Genomic DNA, 27,153 nt, shown 5'->3' on the forward strand with positions numbered 1-27,153 from the left:
TTGGTAGGCTGCTGTAGCCTGTAGTAAATGGATTAGACACCCTGCAGCAGTTTTTGGAAAAGTGAAAAATGAGCAATTATACGGAGAGTGAGACATCAGCACACGATGATGAAGTTGCTGCAAAGTGAGGTTAAACTGTTCATTTGTCTGAGTGAAACAGTACTTTTACACTTTGGTAGAAATCTACCCAAAGCCAAAACTCTGAGAAACCCTAATTGGCTCATTTAAACATCTTGAGCTGTGCCTCAGACCCTGTCCTGTATTGATCAAAAATATTACTTCTGGTGTGACACCAAATTCTTCGTTACATGATAGCACTGGACGTCTAAAGTCGACATATTTTAACCGCAACCAGAAATCAAGCAGATTGTTTGCAGTCTTAAAGGTGTGGAACACTAGTTTAATCAATACAATTGCAGTGGACTTCAGTAGGAATGAAAGCCTTGTAAGTCGTACTTGGGGGAAAAAACACTGGTGCACCATTTTATCACCTTCCACTAGAAGTGAGCCACATCACAGCTGAGCTTCAGACGGCAGATTTTGGAGTCTTATTTCCTGATATTTGAACATTTCTACTCTGATTGGCTAACAGCAACACAACTCTACCACTGACTCAGTTTGCTCTTTAACATTGATGTTTTATCTCCACAAATAACGCAAGCCTGAAGGAGTCCTGCTGTGTGGTGATGTCACTAACACTAATAGTTAGCTTCTACTTGCCAAGCCATTCTCTGGACATTTCCTGGACGCTAAACCAACAGCCTTCCCTGTCACGAGTCAAGATGGGTGAGTCCAAGAATGTTAAGTGACAGTGTGATGTAGATCTGTCAGGATTTTCAAATCCTAGAGTTTTGCCGTCTATTTTCTATCTAGAGCTAATGCAGGAGATAGGTGTAGGAGACTATTTTCATGTTCATGTTAAGCTTAGAGTTACTGTATTCAGAAATAAGATTTTTAAAATGGGTTTTCAGTGTTCCACACTTTTAATTTGTTGCAGAAAGTCATTAAACATTTTTCCCAAAACATTTGTTTATGGCATATTTTTACTGAAATTTACACTATAAAAAAAACTATAAACTGAGTTTTATAATTTCTTTCATATCTGCTAAAGAGGAGTCCAGTTATGGAATACCTGTAATGAAGACATAAAAATTAAAACATTGGTAAATTTAAAGACAAGATGAAAGATTATGTAATTAAAATAAGGTAATTAATTAGACTTCTAATGGGAGGTGTCTATTTCTTTCTGTTCCTTTTCATTCCTGTTTGTGTATATCTTCGGTGAGTTTAATTTACATGTTCAGTGGAAATGTGGCATTAATCTTGGCTGCATGACAAGTTTGGAATGCATTTAAAAACAAGTACAGTCTAGTAGACATGTACATAGTGGGTTTTTTCTTTAGTAAAAATGTAATTTAATACAAATAAATCAGTGGGGAAACACAAACTGAACACAGAACCCTGGCCTCGAGGGCGCCCCTCATCCCTGCTCCTCATGTTGCATTCTGCACTCATTACTAAAGAGAATTCCTGATAAATGTTGACAAATAGCTTTAAAAGCAGGACAGAATCTGTGATCTACCTGGCCTTGTGTCACACATCGTTACCTGAGCTTGTGCCTTAACCACATTCTCCCTTCCGAGACATTTCCCTTAAAATAATGGGTGAAAATAGGAGGTATCAAGTAGGAAAAGGCAGATAAGTAAAACACCTTTCACTTTGAGTTATCTTCCAGGTTCTGGAGTATAACGGAGAAAGAATCGCAGCGTGAAATTTCAAATGCTATTGGGAGGCTTTGAGGACTTCTGGTTTATCACTGCAGTAAAGATAAAATGTGCAAAGATGCTGTTCAGGATCCAATCATCTCTATTAAGGTTTCTATGAAGGAGAAAGACCAACAGGCTATCTAGTATAGAATAAATAAATTAAATTAAAAGGAAAACATGCTTTTGTGGAAATGAAAACATCTGTTGGTGAGAACAAAATGAGAATATTAGTTTAAGCTTAGCAGGGATTTTTTTCACGTAAAGCTGGTAAATCCATTACAGACATAGGAGCTAAAATCCAATAACACTTTATGTATGTTCAGATAAAACTGGATATTTACCGCGCTCTAATTGATACCGAGCTGGTTTCAGTCCATATTTTATCACTAAAGCAGAAGCTGAGAATTTCTGTTTCTCATCCTTGGTCACTCACTGGTCACTAAAGGTGCGGAACACTCGTTTAATCAATACACTTGCAGTGCTCTCTGGTAGGAATGAATGCCTCGCAAGCCGTACTTAGGGGAAAAAAATGCCCAGAAGCGCCTGGATCAGCATGGACAAGTCTGCTGCAGCATATTCTACAACTAACTACAACCGACTCAGTTTCCTCTGTGACATGGATGCTTTATCTCTGCAAATAACACAAGCCCGGAGGAGCTTCTGCCGTGTGGTTGAGCTGCTAATGCTAAAAGTTAGCTTCAGCTAGCCAAGACATTTTCTGCTGTTTCTTGGATGTTAAAACGACAACAGCCTTGCCCATCGCAAGCCAAGACAGGTGAGTCGAAGCAAACGCTTGATGTAGAGTGGTCAGGCTTTTCAAATCCTAGAGGTTCACAGTCTATTTTCTCAGAAGCTAATGCAGGAGATATGTGTAGGAGACTATTTTCACATTTCAGCCTGCATGAAAAACTCAAGAGTGACTGATTATAATCAGAAATGATCATTAAAAATGGTTTTTGATTTTTCCACTACTTTAAAAGTGGGAAGGGACAACTCAAAAACAGCTCGTATCAGGTGGTGCACCATTTACATCCTAAGTAGATCCATATTTTTTGTTACAGCTCATAAAGCCATAAAAGAAACCTTGATTCGCAACACAGTTTATATCTGAGGCTTGTTCCGCAAGGGAAAGTAAAATTGCTCAAGTGGCAGATGTAAAGTTGGAAATTTGATCTGAGAAAAGGGAAACATTTATAGGAAGACAAATGTGTCTGGATGTCATCACACACTAGATCAGGCTGTAGAAATAAAAAAAAGGCATCCTACTTTCAAATATTTGGAGCTGTGACAGTTTTCTTTGCAGACATGAATATAAATGATTCCACCGCAGGATGGCAGAACAAAAACCACAAATCCATACAGGCTTGGATGCTTAAATAAAGCAACATAAACACATACATTTACATGTTTATATGAATACTTAACAGCCTTTAGTAGTAATAAAAAAGCACTTCAATATCTGCAACCCTGTAGAGATTAAAAAGCATATTTGAATGGGAATTGTGCTTTAAAAGTGACGTACCCAGTGGTGAACCTATGCAGGTGCCTCCATTCAGGCAGTAGTCTGTACAGTGGTTGACCTCACAGCGCTCCCCTGAGAAGTCGGGCCAGCAGTAGCACCTCCAGTCCCCTTTCTCATTGGCTAAGCAGCGGCCTCCATTCTCGCAGGGGGGGCGGCACAGTTCGCCTTCACAACAACAAAGATCACAACACTTATTGAACTGCAATGTGAGGCAGTCACATCACATATCTGGCAGAGCTGTGCAGCTAGAGTTCAAACAGCTAGCAGAGGCAGGGAGCTGAAGTGGAGTCCATGCAGGGGGTGGATGTGTTCAACCCCGGCACACTCAACAGCTCCTCCACAATGCGGCGAGCACCAGAGAAGTTATGTAAATGACAACTATGAAAAGTTATTCAAATATAAATCAGCTCTTCAGGATTTTGGAGCTCTTCAGAATGTTAAATAGTAGAAAATTATTTTATGTTATCAAAGCATGTGCAAAAAATCACAGTTTTGATTATTTAAAGCTATGTGTGCATGTAGCCGGGTATATGAACAACTGAGTATCTAGGAAAAAAGCATAGTTTCACTCCTGTGGAAGCTCATCCCCGCCACTCAGACAAAAATAATAATTTGTAGCTCATAAATATGACTTAGCTATCTCATTATTATGAGATATTATTTCTTAATAGTGAGATAGCTAAGATATAATTATTTTTTTTACCAGAGTGGCAGAAATGGGCTTCCATACATTTCACCTGTTTTCAGCAAAAAAAAAAAAAAAAAAAAAAAAGCCTGTGCAATGTGCATCACATTTGTATGCGTGCCTAGCCTGCAGGAGGCAGTAGCTCTAGAGCCCCGCACGGGCCTAAAATCTGAGCCCGCGTCCGGCCCGGCCCGAGGGGGTGGAGCCCCAGCCCGACCCAGTCCAAAACGGTTTTCAGGATTCTCTGGCCCGACCAGAACCCCAGCCCGACTTTTTTTTTAACCTTTCATAATGTTTTAGTGTGATAGAATGCTCAGCGTTCTCATTTATCTGTGAGAAGCGTTCTGCAGTAAAAAAATAAAAAAATAAAAAAAGAAAAGAAAGAAAAACAGCATTCAGTGCAGCTTTTTTTTAGCCTGGAAAGCCAGACTAAATAAATGATTGGCCCACCATTATGGACCAATCACAGCTCTTTATGTGTTTGAAACCCCTCTAGAGAGCTGTGATTGGCCAGCCAGAGTCCTGGTAGGAGCTGCGGAGGTTCCAATGGAGCGTTCCTAGACCAAACTTTGCAAAGCAAGAATTTGGTCTAGTTCACTAGGCTAGCTTTTTTTCTAACAGAGTGTATTTTTCGAGTGGCAGATGAAATTTACGAACACTATATTAATTGGATGCGTTTGTAAATTAAATCTGCTCTGAAAATTCGCTCTTGTGCAATTAGAAAAAAAAGCAGCATTCTAATTTTCTAACTGCAGAGCGCATTTCCAGAGCCGCAGATTAAATAAACGCCCCCAATTAATAAAGCGTTTGTAAATTTAACCTGCCTCTCTGAAAATGCGCTCTTCAGTTGGAAAAAAACCAGCAATGAATGCTGTATTTTTTTTTAACTGCAGAGCGAATTTATTCACAGAAAAACAGAATGCTGCCGTCTTCATGAGAATGAACGAATGGTTTCTGACATATCAAAGTGGACATAAAATGGCTTATTAGAATAGGGGCACACGTTTCAATCAGCAGTTTGAGAATTTGTTTATATAGGTGCATTTATAAACCACACAGACCTTAACTGAGCTAACGGATGCCGGTACGTGAGAAGCAGCCAGGTGCTGCTGCGTTCAAGTGTTTCAGTTTTTTTTCTATGAATTTGATTAAAAATAAAGGTGCCCGGTCCGGCCAGTGTCCGAGGTAATTACACAGTCGTTGGCCCGAAGCCCGGCCCTCGGGCCGGGCCGACCCGAGGGCCTAGGGCTTCAGTGCAGGGCTCTAAGTAGCTCCCCAAATCGTTGTCCTCTTTGCTGAAATACATTCTTTGGACATGGAACTAGTTGGCAGCCACTCGTCATCCTTATCTTCTGCCTGCAGTAATCACGCTTGAACAACAAGCGAGTGTAAAACCAGGTTGCACATGCAGAGCATTTTTGCGGACAGTGTTGTTGTAAAATCTAAAACCTTGGTTATTTATGTTCACAAGCAAATACCGACAATGTAAAATTTGTAAATGTCCAATTTAGTCTGAGATTTTAAAAGAATAGATTTTGGTGATGTTCATCTTCACTCTCACGTGGCCGACAGGCTAAACCGTAGAGCAATATCTTTGTTAAGCAGGATACCCGGCTAGTTGCCCACAGGGTTTAAGCCAGTCCTCACAGTGGGAACATACATGTGCATACCTGAGGTGTTGACATCACTACAGGTGCCATTGACAAGCACTTTTCCTTCTGGACAGGTACACCTTGCACCAGTAGGGTTGAGCAGACACATGAAATCACAAGACATTCTCAGGCATGGATTTGATGCTGAGGAGAGAAAACAGACAAAAGAAAAGCTGATAGATTTTTCTGTGATTAGAAAGGTTTGTTTGTGGATAGGGCTGCTTTTCTTTAAAAAAGGCAATTAATTTTAAGTGTTTTAAATTGCAGTGTGACGAGTGCCATTTTCTTTGAGCCGGGGGAAAGCTGCGCTGAATCAAAAATAGAACCTCACAGCGAAAAATCAACGACTTCGAAGGAAGCAACGATTTTCTTTTATCTGATTGATTAGTAGCTTTTCAAGTGCTCCTCTTGATTCAGCCAGCAGCAGACAAATAAAACAATGGAAACATTTAATCAAAACTTACAACGTTCTGATTGAGGTGTAGGACGTTTGGCTGTTTTTATCAGCTGTCAAAACACGTTAGGTGAACATGACTTTAAATGATAAGTTTAAATCTAAAAGGGTTGAGTCGGCCAATGACTTGTATCACATAAACAATAAAAAAACATGTATAACAGGAACAATAACGACATAGCAGGAGGCTTTAAATGTGTGCAGAAAATGAAAATTAATGCTTTTTATTTATTTATTTATTCACATTAAAAATGTTGTTGGGAGCTTTCTCCCTTTATTTTTTTTGGCTGAGAGTTTCAAGCCATCACTTCACAGCTTGAGCTGAGTGCATCCTCAGCCCACAGACGTACGCATCTCACAGAACACAACTGGACTAATGAGCCTCTGGGGGAATGGAAAAGCTGCCCTGTAAGAGGAAAACTGACCAAGAATGAGCTCTCTCGTGTTCTTTCACCATTAACACCACAGATGTGACAAATAACACACATCGGCTTACTACACAAACCAAGCATGAGTACAGACATGGTTTTATTGACCGTGTGCGCTTCAGAATGTAGAAGCTTAAGTCTGACACAGTTTAATGTTTTTGAGTTAGCCTCAGTCAATAAATTGTTTCATAAAGCCTTTAAAGGCGCAACATGTAAGAATGAAGTGCGAACGACATCCTGTAATCAAACTTGCTTCCTGCCGCCCATTTTTATAAACAAAGAAATCACTTTCTCGTAACTGATAACATTAGCACCACAAGATTCTAGATGACGAGCAAGACGAGTCATGCACAGCAAGTTGATAAGTAGACAATTACATTCGTATTTCTGGTGTCAGCACTCTGGGGTGTTTTATGGTAGGTGAGCACTTACTACACTTATTACAGTAATATGTTTCTGGCATTAGAGGAAGTGTGGTTGTTTGCCATCTCGCTGTTAGTTTGCTGTTAGTCTAAACGACTCATTAAAGTAAAAAAAATGCCACAATTGACACATTATTCACTTCACACATATTTCACTGTAATATCGAGTTGTTGGTAATTGAATAAAAAACAGCTTGAGATATTTTTAGAGCTGACTATTTGCTTCTAATTTGCTGTAGCATTGTTAGCTCAACGCTAGCCTCTAGCCTTCTTTACCTAATATCAAAGTAAAGCAAAAAAATGCAGTGGCTTCTAATGGTTGAAGAAATTATTTCTGGGTCGCTCCTGCATAATCACAAGCCGTGGAACACAGGAACAGCTCTATACTTTTAGCTGGGTTCTGGAGGGTGCATGGGAGTTCGCCCAACCGTTCCAAGGCCGATTATAATACGGGCATACTGGGCACAGGCCCAGGGGCCCACAGCCACAAGGGGGCCCACGCGAGCAGCAGTCTTTTTTTTTTGTGCAGCAGTCTTAACATTGGAGAAAAAAGTTAACAAGTAATTAAACTTGCACCCGCATTTTCTAAGTTAACACACTTTTCTTTTAACAACGGCCATTTTTGCATCTTTACTGCCTGCTTCAGCCCTCTCCCCCTACCCCCTTCACAGCGGCCGCAAACTCACTGATGCTCCTGCAGCCTCTCAGAGTTCCTGCTGATCTAAACATTGAAAGAATCATTTCATTTTCTGTTCCTCACTTCTGATTACCTTCAATGGTGTCTGTTTGTTGCTACCACCAGGTACAAAAACGAACTTGTTTTATTTGACTATTTTTCTGTCCTGCCTGTTTATTATCTTCCTGCATCTCCTCTCAATCCTGAAGAAAAATTGCTACCTGGCTTCATATTTTCACCTCATGAGTTACCTTTGAACTGCAGTTCTAAAAGATCTACCGACCGCAAAAATTGCGGAGTGTGCGCTGGCCGCACCGGTGCGGTGAAGTCACCGTAGGATGAAACAGGTGATGCGCTCGCTCCGCAGCAGCGAAACGCATCAGACACTAATAAAAGACAGAAAGCATGAAAGGATATGAGCCAACATGAACGATTGCGTGTTAAATTTGTTTTTGAGGTGGCGACACTTTGATAATGTTACTGCGGCCGTGCTCAGGACACATCTGTCTGGAGCGCATCAATGATCAGAGCTCTGTGCCTCCGCTCAAAATAATCCCCAGACAGTCCATATAGATAATATAATATAAGCAGTACCAAGATCGTTTTCGGGCAAAAAAATCGTCTACAGTCCATCTTCCCTAATGCGTTTGTGGCCCTGCGGATTTTTCTAAGTCTGGGTCTCCAAGCTAGGGCTGCTGTCCTTGCGACCAGACTCCAGAAAAGTGGAAGACAGTGGTGGGCAGTCAGGGCCAGCAAAGCCTTCTCTGCTGGCCTAAACATACTCAAAAGCGTAAATGTATTTTTTTTCCCTTTGGTAATTATTTTTAAATAAAAAAAAATGTTTACCGGTCTATTTTCTTTATATCCTATTATACCCACTTGGCTGTGCTGCTTCCAGTGTTAAAATACCAAGGCTGGGTGTTATCCAATCAGATTTAAGCTAGCTTGTGTTTTCAGGCAGATTAAGGTTGCTCTAGGCCTTCAGAATCAATCGAGAAGCCCACTGTCCGCTGTAAGTGAACAGAGACGAGCCAGTTGCGATAGCCAATCAGCTCACGAGTCAGCGTGGCCCAGGCCAGCTAGCTGGCCTCACGCAAAAGTTGACATGAACGCATCCTGTGATTGGATGAGCAGTAGTTAGAACTTTTCTAGCAGCATGAAGCAAAATATCAAAACTAAACACAGAGATTTGTATCTATAGGCAGCTATCGGTGTATTTTTGAACACATGATGGCTGAAAGAGGAGAAGAGACAGACTTGGTTGCAGATTAACTTGCCACACCATTTTCCAGACGGACCTTTCAAGAAAAAATGGATCTTGTGAGAACAGGTTGTCCGACTCCAATGCTAGCTGGCTTGTCCCAGCAGGGGAAAGGATTTGTTCGTCATTTTCAGGCAAGCAACTATGAACGGTACCCATGGCTAACAGCTTCAGAGAACCGCTGCAGGTTATTCTGCTGGGAATGCCTGTTGCTCGCATCAGATGGATTTGGTAGCATTAAAGCACGTTAAAACGTACGCCAGAAACACGACCGGACAGACACGGCTTTCAGCCTCCATGTCCATAGAAAAGGATCCACTCATGGACCTGAAGCGCACAGATAAACTGTACAGAGCCATTGAGGTTTTCCTGAGGAAAGAAAGAAGGATGGATTTTATTTTCTAATGAGCAGGAGAGGAGGAGATCCATGCTGGACATTTATGTTGGTGAGTAGAAACATTTTATTAGTATTTTTTTAATGTTTTGTCATTTTATTTTGTTAATAATCAATAAATGGTAACGAAATAAAATGGCAAAATGAAATTATTCTGTGTGTTCTGTTTCTATGCAATTTATATTGTGAATGACGTGGTGTGTGCAGCTGCGCCAACATGTTCAATTGTTTCGCGGTACAATTTTCTCCAAAACAAATGCAAATAATGTGTTTGCTTTACTTATTTATTTTATTGTCTCATCTCTTAAACCCGTCTTTCATTTCTGAGATTTGACGGTATCCGTGGTCAGCTTCCTACTCTCAATTGGGAATGCGAGTTTGATTTTAAAGACTCTGGAAATTATGTGTCTTGACCAGCCACTGGTGTGTGTGTGTGTGTGTGTGTGTGAGGTTTCTCCAGCTGTGATGTCCTATTGATGGTATTTTAAGGTGTATTAAATTAGATTGGACTGAATAGGAAATCACTGAAGGCCCAGGGGTGGAACGCACCGCCCGCCACTGGTGGAAGATAATGGGTGGATGAAGTGCAACAATTTGGTGTGAAAGACATAAACAACCCTATAAATAAATGTACACAAAAAGATAAAAACACTTTATCCTCTTTATTGATAAATCTTACCATCTTGCTGTTTGTAACGATGCGAGATGAAAATGTTCGTGGGTCTTTCCATCCCCAAATACTGAAACTCCACTGATTGTTTGCCATACTTGTGAATCCTGAAAAGTTCATGTTTCAGACCAGTTCCATAAATATAGTCCTCAAATATGTCAATTCTATATGGCTGAGAGATTCCTAAAGGTGCAGAAAAGGGAAAAGAAAGCAAACATGTTGAAGTGAATCTTTCAGCATTTTTGTTAAAAGTTTTTATCCTGTGGCTCATGAGCAGATTGATCTAGACACACACGGTCCCTACTCTGCCGAGACATCTGCAATTTTTTGATAAGAAGTTGAGAAAACAGGCATGCATCACAAACAGTAAGAGTTTAAATTAAAAAAGAGGAAAAAGACAACAACAACTTGTCATTAGTTTTCCGTTAGGCTTTACCGTGTCTGTCACTGATTGTCACGAGGGGGTCTGAGCCATCCAATCTCATGCTCCCTATCTGTGAGAGCTCAGGATCAGCCCAGTAAATACGCTGGTTGAAGTAATCAATTGCCAGCCCTGTGGGAGGATGAAAGTAAGTGATTTATTTACCTGATAAATTAAACTGAAATCACTGTGGAATCCCTCAATGCAGGAGGCCTTAAGGTAAAAAAAAAGTCACATTCAATGCAGCAGAATAAACAGGATTTTGCAGACGATGTCTCTTTAATCTGTTTCGATTTTTCACTGTTAACATTTAAACATCAATGTGCTTATATTGAAAATAAAATCACAGCTGTGCACCACAGGTTCTGATGGTGGAATTTAAGTGTTACAATTGGAAAAAAATACAATGAGTCACTTCCACTTCCTGTGAAATAGTCAGACTAAGCACCTGGTTGGCGCATTTAAATAGGCTTGAGTTTCCTTTTTTCTTTGAGCACTCTGATGATGAATTTCTCTCCCTGTGTCCAACACAGAGCATTGGTCTCTGGAATTAAAGGAGGCCAAAGCAGCTCTTCAAAACTAGATCAACACTAAGTGTCTCCCTATAGACGTACTAACACAAACCGCAAGGGTGTCAACTATTTCTCACTAATATATTTTTTATCTACGAATCATTTTTTTTACATCTAAATTCAATTTCTACATTAAAAGGGATAGTTTGCCCATTTTGAAAGATATTTCTGTTTAAGAGTTATAAACAATTATTAACTTCTTGAACATTTTCTGTTAGAGGAAAAATGTCGATGTTCAACAGGACTGACAAGCTAATGGCTAGACTTTCTGCAACTAGGACTCATGTGTTTTTCTGGGTTTTTGTCATTTGTTCACTTATTGACATTTCAAATGTCATTTTATAAGCCTTTTATTACTAAAAATGGTATAAATGATTATTTCTAAAGACATTAGGAAATCCCTGCCAGACTGGAACCCTGGATTTATGCCTGCTGGGGAAATTCAAGCTTGTAAACAAAGAAGTATTTCCTGTTGGCAAGTGTCATATATTTAGGGCAGCAGTAGCTCAGGTGGTAGAGCGGGTTGACTCATGATCGGAGGGTCATGGGTATGATTCCAGCTCCCGCCAGGGATATTCTGCTGCTGCGTCCTTGGGCAAGGCACTTCACTCAACTTGCCTGTGTTGGTGGTGGTCAGAGGGGCCAACGGTGCCAAATGGCAGCCTCGCCTCTGTCAGACCCAGGGCGGCTGTGGCTACGCAGTAGCTTACCATCACTAGCAGTGTGTGAATGTGAGAGTGCATGAAAGCGTATTTGAGTGTCCTAAAAAGTGCTGTATAAGTTTGATGTATCATCATCATATGTGAAAATGTAGTCAAACCAAGACCACATTAACCACAATGAAATTCAGAATTTTAGATCTTTTTTAAAAACTGCTGCACTCTAACTAGCTGTTAGCGCATCGATCCTGCAGGACTTTTTATTCAGAGGTCCTTCGGGAAGCTATCCACAACTGGTAACACACATATTTTCTATTTTTATTCAGAAGCACACTTCAAAAGGGCTAAAATATTACTTATCTTGTACGTGTCCATGCATGAACACAAGATCTAGACTACAACAGGAAATTACACCTAATTAACTGTGGCTCTACTTTGATTCTCATATTTTCTGCAACATATTTATTTCCAGGGATACGCCTCTTGAAATGTGCCATCTCATTTTTGAGCAGTTGTGCTGTTTGTAACAGAGAAAAAAAAAAGATAATACCGCAAGTAGGGATGGGTACCGAATTCGGTACTTTTTAAGGTACCAACCGAATTCCATAGTACCGACCGAGCACCGATTCACGTAATTTCAAACGGTGCCTCGTTTCGGTGCCCGTCCTTCATAACGAGAACTTGCCTAGACAGCTGCACATGCGCAAGAGCGTTATGTCGTCGCTCGCTGCGAGCCAGCTGTAAACAGAGCAGCATGGTAGAAAGAACGCACGCTAAAGCTTGGGTCCACTTCACTAAATGTGATGGGTAACTGGGTGATGATGAAACCAGCGACAACGATCTAAGTGAGACATCCTCATCTGCTCCGGTAGGTAAATAAAATGTTTAAGATAACGTTAGCTTGATATGTTAGCTTCCGTTTCGCTAATGGTGCGTTCGCTTTCTCCTCGGAACTCCGAATTTCCAACTAGAACGTGAACGCGCTCTAAAGTTTGGCTTCACTTTACTAAATGCCACGGGTGATTGGGTGAAGATGAAACCAGTGACAACGATCTATGTGTGAGGCATCATCGTTTTAATCTGCTCCAGCAGCTAAATAAACTGTTTAAGATAACGTTAGCTTGATATGTTAGCTTCCATTGCCACCGTTGTTATCAGCTAATGGTGCGTTCACTTTCTCCTCGGAAATTCTAACTTCCCAGTAGGAAAAATCAAATGAAAAAGACGGCAAAAGGAATGAAGATACACAGTAAATTTAGTTCACAGTAAAGATGTTTGCTTCAGTTTAATTATCAGCTTATAAAACTACAAGGACAATGTTAAAATACAAAAAGTTGAATGTTATTTATTGTGATATTTATCGAATATTGTCATATATTGAGAAAAATATATATTTAATTATAAAAGAGAATTAAAATAATAAACACTCAAAAGTATCAAACATTGGTACCGTTAAGTACCGGTATTGATTCCTAGGTACCATGAATTAGTACCGAATCGATTCAAATGCCAAAGGTACCCATCCCTAAGTGCAAGACCAACAAAATATTAATTCGTACAAAACTAGCATTCGAGCATACGTACATCACTCTCATAGTTCACCCAAATAAATAACTAAATACATTATATCCCACCTTAGTACCATATGCAAACAAAAAGATTGATACACAGGAACAAATATTCAAAAGATGCACAGAGTATTAAAAAACGTAACAATAGTGTAAATATAAACAGAAAAAATGTTCCAGTCTTAGAAAGCTTTGACACAAGAAGCAAACCTCACAATTTCCTTTCTAAAATGAGTAACCAAGTCAAGACAAACATTCAAAAATGATACAATGATGTGTCCTCCACGCGTAAATGCGTGCACATTTTCTGTTTAAACTAAGGTAAAAATAATGCAAGGGGAAAATATGTTGAACATCTGATCCAACTACTAGTTAACATTCATCACAAATCCACTAACTAAAGGAACAGAGAATACGTCGCTGCTTTCCACATGTTATGTAAACACAAACGTGAACGCTGCACTTGCAAACATTCCAACAACTTTCTTTATCACACAGGAAATGCATTCAACAAGATTTCTGAGTCTCAAGGATAGAGACAAAGAAACACAGTAAACATTATGGTTATTTTCTCTTTCAGTAAGAAAGCCCCACAGAAAAGATATCATAGGGAGGAAAACGTATCGATATAATAAAGATGCAAATGCCTACCAGTGGGTCGTCGGAGATTTTTCTCTAGGAGGACTCTGCGTAATGATCCATCCATGGCGGATTCCTCTATATGAGAATGATCTCCAATTACACTCCAGTACATCATTCTGCAAGAGACAAAGAGAAATACATTCTTTAGTATAATGCTGCATTAAAAAACCATGCAGAAAAGTATGCATCTATATTGTAGCTCATCCCCACCAGGGTGTGAATGACTGTGTTGTGAAGCGCCTTGGGGGGTTGTAGAACCCTAATAAGGCGCTATACAAACACAGACCTTTTACCATTTTACCATATTTTGCCATAAATATGCATCCCTTGGTGATGTCTAATTGTCAAAGTCTTTGTAACAACACATCTCTCAGTGCATATCCTCACGATGAAATGTTCCTCTGGTGATGTTATATCCATAAACGTATGCAAGTTATTTTCCAAAAGCACTGAACTCTTGGGCAAAGTTTGAGGATCTTAAGGTGGTATTATGCATTATGTAAAACCAGAGCTTCTCTGCTGCATTTAATATCAGTTCACAAATATGTTAACTTGGAACGAATCTAATAATATTGAAAAGGTCACGAGGAGTAAACATAATCAGCAAGAAAAGGATAATTGCTAAGTTGATAACTTACCCTCTAGCTGGGTTTACAGCGATGGCATACGGCTCTCCTGCCATGTCAGTAATCAAGCGAGTGCAATTTGGTCCCTTAAGTTGGCCCACATTTATAGAATATCGTAATTTAGTCCAGTGGGCTGTGTAATAGCTGAACCAGTGCATTCGAGAGTGATCAGTCCAATAAATGTTGCCTGTGATCCAGTCAGCAGAAATATCTCTGGGACGACGGAAGTCTGAACACTGGAATGATAGCAGGCAAGGAGACAGTGTTTACTTAAAGAGTAGGCATATGTATTATTAAAAAAATGTCACAAATATTTATAGAGTTACTTACAATGTTTCTAATATTTGATTTGGTTTGTCCTCTTTCAAGAGAATCTTTGTAGAAAATGCCCCCCGGGTTAAACTGGGTGGCCCATATGAACTTTTGCTGATGAAACAGAACATCCATCCCAATAATGCGAGCGTTGTCTTCGATGTGAGTGAGCAGCTTGTGTCCATGGCTCTGGTTATAGGGATACACAAAACTCCGGATTTCAGTGTCGTTGGCTATGTAGAGCACTCGATCATCTGATCCTGCAGAGATGATTGTTAAAAAGTTAAAACACAGAAAAGAAAAGGAGTAACAACCAGTTGTAGTACAACGAAATACACTGGAACAGTTTGCAAACAGTGAAAGCGACACTAAACGAGTTTCTCGCTTTTCCCCCTACTGGTTGAAAGAGGAATTACAACAGTTGAAAAGAACCCTGCCACAGCCTGCTGTAGATAGCAACAATGAGCTAAAGCTAACATGAGCAAACTCATATTGAAACTAGAACTGCAAGCAGTTATCAACGGGTTCCAAGCCCCCAGCGCCAGTCGCCCACCGCCCCGCCCTCAACTTCGCCAGTCCTCACGCGGTCCCGCCCCAAAAACACGTTCTCCCGCCGGCGTCCCGTCAGCTCACTTCAACCGGAGCAATGAAAGTAACAATCAGGATACGTCATTAAACCTGCAAAGCCTATACACATATCTGTCAGAGGCATGGCTGACTTCTCAATTGTGATTACAATGGAATTCCACTGTTTCCTTATTAAAGAACGTGAAGATTTAATGAGTGAGATTATCAAACAATAATCTATACATCAACAGAATATTACATCTAACAGAAATACTTGATAATGTCTTTAGATTTAATAGATTTTCAACAAAAACTATGAGTTTCATTTTGTGACTTACTGACCAAATGTTTTAAAAAATCATGAAAAATACATACATCATCATAAAATTACCAAAATATTCTCACATGGCAGTGTTAAAATGCAGAATAATATGATGTTGTTTTAAAATCAGTAGACTCAAAGCTTTTTTGAAGAAAAATCGGTAAATATAACTGTAAGGCTCACAGTCAAAATTAAAATATTCATAAAAAAATAGTGCTACTTTCTAAAATTAATAGAAAAATCTCAGATCACCATAGGCACATGTGGAATGTTATAAATGTTTTATATTTACTTTGTACCTAAAAAAAACTTTCTAACAAAAAATAGTTACTTTTTGTCCAACTATACAAAAAACTGGCAAAAAGTAAAAAATTCATTAAAAATCAATGTTTTCGTACAAAAATCTCAAAATATTGCCAGATTGCCTCTGTGATGTGACAATTCTTCTTATATTTTTGTTGGGGTCATAAATGTAAAATTGTACCTACAATAAAATAATATTTGCGTTCGTTGCTGTAGACAAAAATATGTCCTATAATTAAACAAAAGGGGGAGCTCAAATCAAGACGACATTTTTTTTGTTTCATAAACCACCTAAGAGTGAACTTTGTGGCAAATGTCAAGAAGATTGTGAAAACAGAATTTGCGCTACAATTGCTAGCCTAAAAATGTATTTTCGTAAATTTAAAGCGCAAACCTCTTCGTGGAGGTGCGGTTTTCATTATCTAAGCTCATGGCTATCCAGATAACACAATCTGGAAAACGTAGCTTCTTACATGCAAATAATGATTTTTAGGAAATTTTTCAAATTAGAAATTGTAAATGATCATAAACCACGCCCACTTTGATCAATCATTACCATATTGATAATGTAGTCTTAAGACTCTACAATGATGACAACCACTAAGTTTCGTGCAGATCCATTTAGCCAGTTCAGCAGTATAATTTGTCCTTGTTATAGCGCCCCCTATTGTTTAATCAAGTTGAAAACCAGAACATACACTTGAATTGACCTTAGGTACGACTGTTATGAACAGCTTTGAAAAATGTCAAAATCTTTTGAAGTTACGCTAAAAAAACTTTTTCATTCCCCAAAAATTATTTAAAAAAAATCATATAAAAAAAAAAAGCAAATTATCCAAAATCCCTTCACATCTTTTGGTCAGCCGCTCCTCCTCTCTTGTCAGGGAAAGTTGTGATGTGATTGAGTTTGACGGCCGGGAGGAGTTAACGAAAGTACGTTGGACTTACTATGCAAATTTCTACTAATTTGCAAAAGTTTAAAACATTTTTTAAAATACTCATCTAAATTTGACTGACTCAATGAACATACTGGATGAGATCATTTGTTTTTTTACAAAAGTAATGGGGAGAAACATGCCAAAAATATTTTTGGGGTACCACAGCGCCACCTATTGGATCAAATTCAAAAAATTTTCTGTGGTTGTAGATGTCATTATGACTGATATGAATTGTAATTTTCTGTATAGAATATGTATTTTTCAGGAGTAAATGGGCAAAAACGTTTAAAGCCTATTTATAGCCTATAAGCCACGCCCACTTTTTAATCATTTTCAAAATATAGCTTAAGGGTCCGATGATTAACATATGTGCCAAGTTCTGTGGAAATCCATCCAGCCGTTTAGCTGAAACAAACTTTTTGACTCTTTAGCGCCCCCTATTGGTGAATCCACAGAAAATCGGGTAGATAGGGCTTACCGCTCATACTTCATAAGGGTCTAGAGTCTCATCAATTTATCTTGAGAAATGGTGAAGATATCATCAATTACCACATGTGCTAGCTAGCACACTGATTTTGACATGGTGTCATTAGCCCAATTTTCAATATTTCTGCATTTTTCTTCATCACCACAACTTATCTTAGTCCATAGATCATATGTACGAAGTTTGAAGTTGATTCGACGAAAAATGACGAATAGGTGATTAAAAGTAAGTTTTGCGTTTTTTGCGATCTAGCAAAAAATCTAGTTAGGCGGAAATGGGCGTGGCCAATACAAAAAAGATGGAGAATCACCCAAGGATCATGTACATATAAAGTATATGACTGTAGGACCTACGGTTTGGGAGCTAGTAGCTGAAACGTGTTGACCTCCGCAATAGCGCCACCTAGGTGACGCGGGGTCCAAATTTTCGAATCTGAGTAGCGGTCAGGATTTTGTATCAGACTGCCATGTCAGATTTTTCCTGGCAAATTCTGGCTCCTGCCCCCATACAAACGTAGCGGAGAAGAATAATAAATAACTAGAACTGCAAGCAGTTATCAACGGGTTCCAAGCCCCCAGCGCCAGTCGCCCACCCGGCCCCGCCCTCACCTTCGCCGGTCCTCACGCGGTCCCGCCCCAAAAACACGTTCTCCCGCCGGCGTCCCGTCAGCTCACTTCAACCGGCGCAATGAAAGTAACACTCAGGATACGTCATTAAACCTGCAAAGCCTATACACATCTTTCAGAGGCATGGCTGACTTCTCAATCGTGATTACAATGGAATTCCACTGTTTCCTTATTAAAGAACGTGAAGATTTAATGAGTGAGATTATCAAACAATAATCTATACATCAACAGAATATTACAAACAACATAAATACTTGATAATGTCTTTAGATTTAATTGATTTTCAACAAAAACAATGAGTTTCATTTTGTGACTTACTGACCAAATGTTTCAAAAAATCATAAAAAATACATAACTCATCATAAAATTACCAAAATATTCTCACATGGCAGTGTTGACATGTGGAATAATATGATGTTGTTTTTAAATCAGTAGACTCAAAGCTTTTTTGAAGAAAAATCAGTAAATATAACTGTAAGGGTCACAGTCAAAATTAAAATATTCATAAAAAAATAGTGCTACTTTCTAAAATTTATAGAAAAATCTCAGATCACCATAGGTACATGTTGAATGTTGTAATTGGTTTATATTTACTGTATACCTAAAAAACTTTCTAACAAAAATTAATTACGTTGTTGTCCAACTATACAGAAAAACTGGCAAAAAGTTAAAAAATCATTAAAAATCAATGCTTTCGTACAAAAATCTCAAAATATTCCGAGATTGCCTCTGTGATGTGAGAATTCTTTTTATATTTTTGTTGGGGTCATAAATGTAAAATTGTACCTACAATAAAATAATATTTGCGTTAGTTGCTGTAGACAAAAATATGTCCTATAATTAAACACAAGGGGGAGCTCAAATCAAGACGACATTTTTTTTTGTTTCATAAACCACCTAAGAGTGAACTTTATGGCAAATGTCAAGAAGATTGTGAAAACAGAATTTGCGCTACAATTGCTAGCCTAAAAATGTATTTTTGTAAATTTAAAGCGCAAACATCTTCGTGGAGCTGCGGTTTTCAATATCTAAGCTCATGGCTATCCAGTTAACATAATCTGGAAAACGTAGCTTCTTACATGAAAATAATGATTTTTAGGAAATTTTTCAAATTTGAAATTTTAAATGATCATAAACCACGCCCACATTGATCAATCATTACCATATTGATAATGTAGTCTTAAGACTCTACAATGATGACAACCACTAAGTTTCGTGCAGATCCATTTAACCAGGTCAGCAGTATAATGTATTGCTATTTATAGCGCCCCCTATTGTTTAATCAAGGTGAAAATCAAGACATACACTTGAATTGACCTTAGGTTTGACTGTTATGAACACCTTTGAAAAATGTCAAAATCTTTTGAAGTTACGCTAAAAAAACTTTTTCATTCCCAAAAAATGATTTAAAAAAATCATAATAAAAAAAATAAGCAAATTATCCAAAATCCCTTCACATCTTTTGGTCAGCCGCTCCTCCTCTCTTGTCAGGGAAAGTTGTGATGTGATTGAGTTTGACGGCTGGGAGGAGTTAACGAAAGTACGTTGGACTTACTATGCACATTTCTGCTAATTTGCATAAGTTTAAAACATTTTTTAAAATACTCATCTAAATTTGACTGACTCAATGAACACACTGGATGAGATTATTTGTTTTTTTACGTAAGAAATGGGGAGAAACATGCCAAAAATATTTTTGGGGTACCACAGCGCCACCTATTGGACCAAATTCAAAAAATTTTCTGTGATTGTAGATGTCACTATGACTGATAAGAATTGTAATTTTCTGTTTAGAATATATATTTTTCATGAGTAAAAGGGCGAAAAATTTTAAAGCCTATAAGCCACGCCCACTTTTTAATCATTTTCAAAATGTAGCTTAAGGGTCCGATGACTAACATATGTGCCAAGTTCTGGGGAAATCCATCAAGCCGTTTAGCTCAAACAAACTTTTTGACTCTTTAGCGCCCCCTATTGGTGAATCCAAACAAAATGGGGTAGATAGGGCTTACCGCTCATACTTCATAAGGGTCTAGAGTCTCATCAGTTTATCTTGAGAAATGGTGAAGATATCATCAATTACCACATGTGCTAGCTAGCGCGCTGATTTTGACATGGTGTCATTAGCCCAATTTTCAATATTTCTGCATTTTTCTTCATCACAACAACTTAGCTTAGTCCATAGATCACATGTACGAAGTTTGAAGTTGATTCGACAAAAAATGATGAATAGGTGATTAAAAGTAAGTTTTGCGTTTTTTGCGATCTAGCAAAAAATCTAGTTAGGCGGAAATGGGCGTGGCCAATACAAAAAAGATGGAGAATCATCCAAGGATCATGGACATATAAAGTTTTTGACTATAGGACCTACGGTTTGGGAGCTAGTAGCTAAAACGTGTTGACCTCCGCAATAGCGCCACCTAGGTGACGCGGGGTCCAAATTTTCGAATCTGAGTAGCGGTCAGGATTTTCTATCAGACTGCCATGTCAGATTTTCCCTGGCAATTTCAGGCTCTTGCGCCCATACAGACACAGCGGAGAAGAATAATAATAATAAATAATAAATAATAAATAATGAAAAATCCGTAGAAAAACAATAGGGTTCCCTGCCCTTTGGGCTTGGAACCCTAACTAGAACTGCAAGCAGTTATCAACGGGTTCCAAGCCACCAGCGCCAGTCGCCCACCCGGCCCCGCCCTCAACTTCGCCAGTCCTCACGCGGTCCCGCCCCAAAAACACCTTCTCCCGCCGGCGTCCCGTCAGCTCACTTCAACCGGCGCAATGAAAGTAACACTCAGGATACGTCATTAAACCTGCAAAGCCTATAGAGCTCCGGACCCCACGTGACTCTCAGTTAGTGGACGCCATTTTGGCATGCAAAAAAAGGTAAACAAACACGGATGTAACCACGAACATGAACGGGATCCGCTTGGATTTTACTTCGTCGGAGTTTACTTCACACTTTAAAACAGAAGAAATCGTTTTATATAGTCAGAAATTAAATAGACTAAACATCTCCGACCCTTACCGTGCCCCTGGGATACTTTTTAAAAACGCCAGAAGCTGTCGGAGCCGCCTTCTTACCGGCACAACACCGGACCTGACCGGGGAACCCCTTGGGATTCCCCCGGCCGGAGGAGCTGGGGAGAAGGTCTGGGACTCTCGACTCTACTGCCCGCTCCGACGCCAGAAGCTGTCAGAGCAGACTTCATACCGGCACAACACCGGACCGACCGGGGAACCCCTTGGGATTCCCCCGGCCGGAGGAGCTGGGGAGAAGGTCTGGGACTCTCGACTCTACTGCCCGCTCCGACGCCAGAAGCTGTCAGAGCAGACTTCATACCGGCACAACACCGGACCGACCGGGGAACCCCTTGGGATTTACCCGGAGGAACTGGGTCCGGCACCGCGGTGCTCCGGCGGCTGGGGAGAGGGAAGTCATGCTACTGCCCCCGCAACCCGACTCCGGATACGCGGATGAAAATGGATGGATGGACGGACAAATAACAGATTTACACGTAAGTAGTCTCGGTGAGACAGATAATAGCAATCCAAAGTGCTTTTTATGTGTGATCTGATCAACCATTGCTTAAAAATGAAATACAGCTTAGCCGGTTAATTGCTGTGATCATAAAACACGTAAACGGCAGCACGCAGAACTAACGAGGCAACGTTTTACGTGATGTTTACTTGTTGCTATGAGTAATAAGACAGAAAAAGCCACGCCAAAATAAGTTTAGGAAGCCCACTAAGAATCATATTAAAAGCATTTAAAATAAATACCATACACAGTTGAGGAAACGTTGGTTTAAGTACCTGATATGAAGCGGTCGCTGCTTAAGCAAAATCCTTTACTCTCGGGATCCCACAGCTTCATTTTCGCCCGGTCACTAGCGCGTTTTATTACAATGATCCAACGTTTGTGGCGCTCCGGATCCTGGGGAATCCTGTAGATGGCTCATTCCTTATGTCGTCCGCGTCTGTTCTGCATCCTGGGGCACAACAGGAATCTACCATATTTCCCGTTTGATTGAGTTTTCTGACAATAACATATAGTCCAGCTGCCGGCTTCTGCATGCCAAAATGGCGCCGTTTTGATTTGAACTGTTGCATGCCGGGAGAAGTGACGTCAACTCCCGGAGCTCTATACACATATCTTTCAGAGGCATGGCTGACTTCTCTATCGTGATTACAATGGAATTCCACTGTTTGCTTATTAAAGAACGTGAAGATTTAATGAGTGAGATTATCAAACAATGATCTATACATCAACAGAATATTACAAATAACATCAATACTTGATAATGTCTTTAGATTTAAAAGATTTTCAACAAAAACTACGAGTTTCATTTTGGGACTTACTGACCAAATGTTTTAAAAAATCATGAAAAATACATAAATCATCATAAAATTACCAAAATATTCTCACATGGCAGTGTTAACATGCGGAATAATATGATGTTGTTTTTAAATCAGTAGACTCAAAGCTTTTTTGAAGAAAAATTGGGAAATATAACTATAAAGGTCACAACAAAAATTAAAATATTCATAAAAGAATAGTGCTACTTTCTAAAATTAGGAGAAAAATCTCAGATCACCATAGGTACATGTGGAATGTTGTAAATGGCTTATATTTACTGTATACCTAAAAAGCTTTCTAACAAAAATTAATTACGTTGTTGTCCAACTATACAGAAAAACTGGTAAAAAGTTAAAAATTCATTAAAAATCTATGTTTTTGTACAGAAATCTCAAAATATTCCTAGCTTGCCTCTGTGATGTGAGAATTCTTCTTATATTTTTGTTGGGGTCATAAATGTAAAACTGTACTTACAATAAAATAATATTTGAATTAGTGGCTGTAGAAAAAAATATGTCCTATAATTAAACACTAGGGGGAGCTCAAATCAAGACGACATTTTTTTTATTTCATAAACCACCTAAGAGTGAACTTTGTGACAAATTACCAGAAGATTATGAGAACAGAATTTGCGCTACAATTGCTAGCCTAAAAATGTATTTTTGTAAATATAAAGCGCAAACCTCTTTGTGGAGCTGCGGCTTTCGTGACATAAGCTCTAGCCTATCCAGTTAACACAATCTGGAAATCTTAGCCTCTTACATGCAAATAGTGATTTTTAGGAAATTTTTCAAATTTGAAATTTTAAATGATCATAAACCACGCCCACTTTGATCAATCATTACCATATTGATAATGTAGTCTTAAGCCTCTATAGTGATGACAACCACTAAGTTTCGTGCAGATCCATTTAGCCGGTTAAGCAGTATAATTGCTTCCCAGTTATAGCGCCCCCTATTGTTTAATCAAGTTGAAAACCAGGACATACACATGAATTGACCTTAGGTATGGCTGTTATGAACAGCTTTGAAAAATGTCAAAATCTTTTGAAGTTATGCTAAAAAAACTTTTTCATTCCCAAAAAATTATTTAAAAAAATCATATTAAAAAAAATAAGCAAATTATCCAAAATCCCTTCACATCTTTTGGTCAGCCGCTCCTCCTCTCTTGTCAGGGAAAGTTGTGATGTGATTGAGTTTGACGGCCGGGAGGAGTTAACGAAAGTACGCTGGACTTACTATGCAAATTTCTACTAATTTGCATAAGTTTAAAACATTTTTTAAAATACTCATCTAAATTTGACTGACTCAATGAACACACTGGATGAGATCATTTGTTTTTTTACAAAAGAAATGGGGAGAAACATGCCAAAAATATTTTTGGGGTACCACAGCGCCACCTATTGGACAAAATTCAAAAAATTTTCTGTGATTGTAGATGTCACTATGACTGATATGAATTGTAATTTTCTGTATAGAATATGTATTTTTCATGAGTAAAAGGGCGAAAATTTTTAAAGCCTATAAGCCACGCCCACTTTTTAATCATTTTCAAAATATAGCTTAAGGGTCCGATGATTAACATATCTGCCAAGTTCTGTGGAAATCCATCAAGCCGTTTAGCTGGAACAAGCTTTTTGACTCTTTAGCGCCCCCTATTGGTGAATCCAAACAAAATGGGGTAGATAGGGCTTACCGCTCATCCTTCATAAGGGTCTAGAGTCTCATCAATTTATCTTGAGAAATGGTGAAGATATCATCAATTACCACATGTGCTAGCTAGCGCACTGATTTTGACATGGTGTCATTAGCCCAATTTTCAATATTTCTGCATTTTTCTTCATCACAACAACTTACCTTAGTCCACAGATCATATGTACGAAGGTTGAAGTTGATTCGACGAAAAATGTCGAATAGGTGATTAAAACTAAGTTTTGCATTTTTTGCGATATAGCAAAAAATCTAGTTAGGCGGAAATGGGCGTGGCCAATACAAAAAAGATGGAGAATCAATCAAGGATCATGTACATATAAAGTTTTTGACTGTAGGACCTACGGTTTGGGAGCTAGTAGCTCAAACGTGTTGACCTCCGCAATAGCGCCACCTAGGTGACACGGCGTCCAAATTCTCGAACCTGAGTAGCGGTCAGGATTTTCTATCAGACTGCCATGTCAGATTTTCCCTGGCAATTTCAGGCTCTTGCGCCCATACAGACACAGCGGAGAAGAATAATAATAATAAATAATAAATAATAAATAATGAAAAATCCGTAGAAAAACAATAGGGTTCCCTGCCCTTTGGGCTTGGAACCCTAACTAGAACTGCAAGCAGTTATCAACGGGTTCCAAGCCCCCAGCGCCAGTCGCCCACCCGCCCCGCCCTCCACTTCGCCAGTCCTCACGCGGTCCCGCCCCAAAAACACGTTCTCCCGCCGGCGTCCCGTCAGCTCACTTCAACCGGCGCAATGAAAGTAACACTCAGGATACGTCATTAAACCTGCAAAGCCTATACACATATCTTTCAGAGGCATGGCTGACTTCTCAATCGTGATTACAATGGAATTCCACTGTTTCCTTATTAAAGAACGTGAAGATTTAATGAGTGAGATTATCAAACAATCATCTATACATCAACAGAATATTACAAATAACATAAAGACTTGATAATGTCTTTAGATTTAATAGATTTTCAACAAAAACAATGTTTCATTTTGTGACTTACTGATCAATTGTTTTAAAAAATCATGAAAAATACATAAATCATCATAAAATTACCAAAATATTCTCACATGGCAGTGTTAACATGCGGAATAATATGATGTTGTTTTTAAATCAGTTGACTCAAAGCTTTTTTGAAGAAAAATTAGGAAATATAACTACAAAGGTCACAACAAAAATTTAAATATTCATAAAAAAATAGTGCTACTTTCTATAATTAGGAGAAAAATCTCAGATCACCATAGGTACGTGTGGAATGTTGTAAATGGCTTATATTTACTGTATACCTAAAAAGTTTTCTAACAAAAATTAATTACGTTGTTGTCCAACTATACAGAAAAACTGGTAAAAAGTTAAAAATTAATTAAAAATCTATGCTTTTGTACAGAAATCTCAAAATATTCCCAGGTTGCCTCTGTGACGTGAGAATTCTTCTTATATTTTTGTTGGGGTCATAAATGTAAAACTGTACTTACAATAAAATAATATTTGCATTAGTGTCTGTAGACAAAAATATGTCCTAAAATTAAACACAAGGGGGAGCTCATATCAAGACGACATTTTTTTTGTTTCATAAACCACCTAAGAGTGAACTTTGTAGCAAATTACAAGAAGGTTGTGAGAACAGAATTTGCGCTACAATTGCTAGCCTAAAAAATGTATTTTCATAAATATAAAGCGTAAACCTCAACATGGAGCTGCGGCTTTCGTGACATAAGCTCTAGCCTATCCAGCTAACACAATCTGGAAATCTTAGCCTCTTACATGCAAATAATGATTTTTAGGAAATTTTTCAAATTTGAAATTTTAAATGATCATAAGCCACGCCCACTTTGATAAATCATTACCATATTGATAATGTAATCTTAAGACTCTATAGTGTTGACAACAACTAAGTTTCGTGCAGATCCATTTAGCCAGTTCAGCAGTATAATTTCTTCCCAGTTATAGCGCCCCCTATTGTTTAATCAAGTTGAAAACCAGGACATACACTTGAATTGACCTTAGGTATGACTGTTATGAACAGCTTTGAAAAATGTCAAAATCTTTTGAAGTTACTCTAAAAAAACTTTTTCATTCTCCAAAATTTTTAAAAAAAAATCATATTAAAAAAAATAAGCAAATTATCCAAAATCCCTTCACATCTTTTGGTCAGCCGCTCCTCCTCTCTTTTCAGGGAAAGATGTGATGTGATTGAGTTTGACGGCCGGGAGGAGTTAACGAAAGTACGTTGGACTTACTATGCAAATTTCTACTAATTTGCATAAGTTTAAAACATTTTTTAAAATACTCATCTAAATTTGACTGACTCAATGAACATACTGGATGAGATCATTTGTTTTTTTACGAAAGTAATGGGGAGAAACATGCCAAAAATATTTTTGGGGTACCACAGCGCCACCTATTGGACAAAATTCAAAAAATTTTCTGTGATTGTAGATGTCATTATGACTGATATGAATTGTAATTTTCTGTATAGAATATGTATTTTTCAGGAGTAAATGGGCGAAAACGTTTAAAGCCTATTTATAGCCTATAAGCCACGCCCACTTTTTAATCATTTTCAAAATATAGCTTAAGGGTCCGATGATTAACATATGTGCCAAGTTCTGTGGAAATCCATCAAGCCGTTTAGCTGAAACAAACTTTTTGACTCTTTAGCGCCCCCTATTGGTGAATCCACACAAAATCGGGTAGATAGGGCTTACCGCTCATACTTCATAAGGGTGTAGAGTCTCATCAATTTATCTTGAGAAATGGTGAAGATATCATCAATTACCACATGTGCTAGCTAGCACACTGATTTTGACATGGTGTCATTAGCGCAATTTTCAATATTTCTGCCTTTTTCTTCATCACCAACACTTATCTTAGTCCATAGATCATATGTACGAAGTTTGAAGTTGATTCGACGAAAAATGACGAATAGGTGATTAAAAGTAAGTTTTGAGTTTTTTGCGATCTAGCAAAAAATCTAGCTAGGCGGAAATGGGCGTGGCCAATACAAAAAAGATGGAGAATCACCCAAGGATCATGTACATATAAAGTTTATGACTGTAGGACCTACGGTTTGGGAGCTAGTAGCTGAAACGTGTTGACCTCCGCA

The 27,153-nt window shown here is 38.7% G+C and overlaps 1 protein-coding gene across 5 annotated transcripts in view; it reads right to left on the reverse strand.

Annotated features, from left to right (window-relative positions):
• Positions 1-27,153, reverse strand: part of lrp1bb (low density lipoprotein receptor-related protein 1Bb) — a 481,608-nt gene that overhangs the window by 21,317 nt on the left and 433,138 nt on the right. For 3 of the 5 annotated variants that reach the window (XM_070543934.1, XM_070543933.1, XM_070543932.1), the window contains 7 exons: positions 14,749-14,990; positions 14,431-14,654; positions 13,802-13,908; positions 10,367-10,483; positions 9,940-10,113; positions 5,644-5,769; positions 3,289-3,453 (listed from right to left, as the gene is read on the reverse strand). In XM_070543934.1, coding sequence (XP_070400035.1) covers positions 3,289-3,453; positions 5,644-5,769; positions 9,940-10,113; positions 10,367-10,483; positions 13,802-13,908; positions 14,431-14,654; positions 14,749-14,990 — 1,155 coding nt within the window. Of the gene's footprint in view, positions 1-3,288; positions 3,454-5,643; positions 5,770-9,939; positions 10,114-10,366; positions 10,484-13,801; positions 13,909-14,430; positions 14,655-14,748; positions 14,991-27,153 lie in introns of those variants that run through there. The other 2 variants (XR_011516175.1, XM_070543935.1) reach the window with 2 other exon arrangements.

This window comes from Nothobranchius furzeri, chromosome 14 (assembly GCF_043380555.1).
Source record: "Nothobranchius furzeri strain GRZ-AD chromosome 14, NfurGRZ-RIMD1, whole genome shotgun sequence".
In the NCBI taxonomy this organism is placed as follows: domain Eukaryota; kingdom Metazoa; phylum Chordata; class Actinopteri; order Cyprinodontiformes; family Nothobranchiidae; genus Nothobranchius; species Nothobranchius furzeri.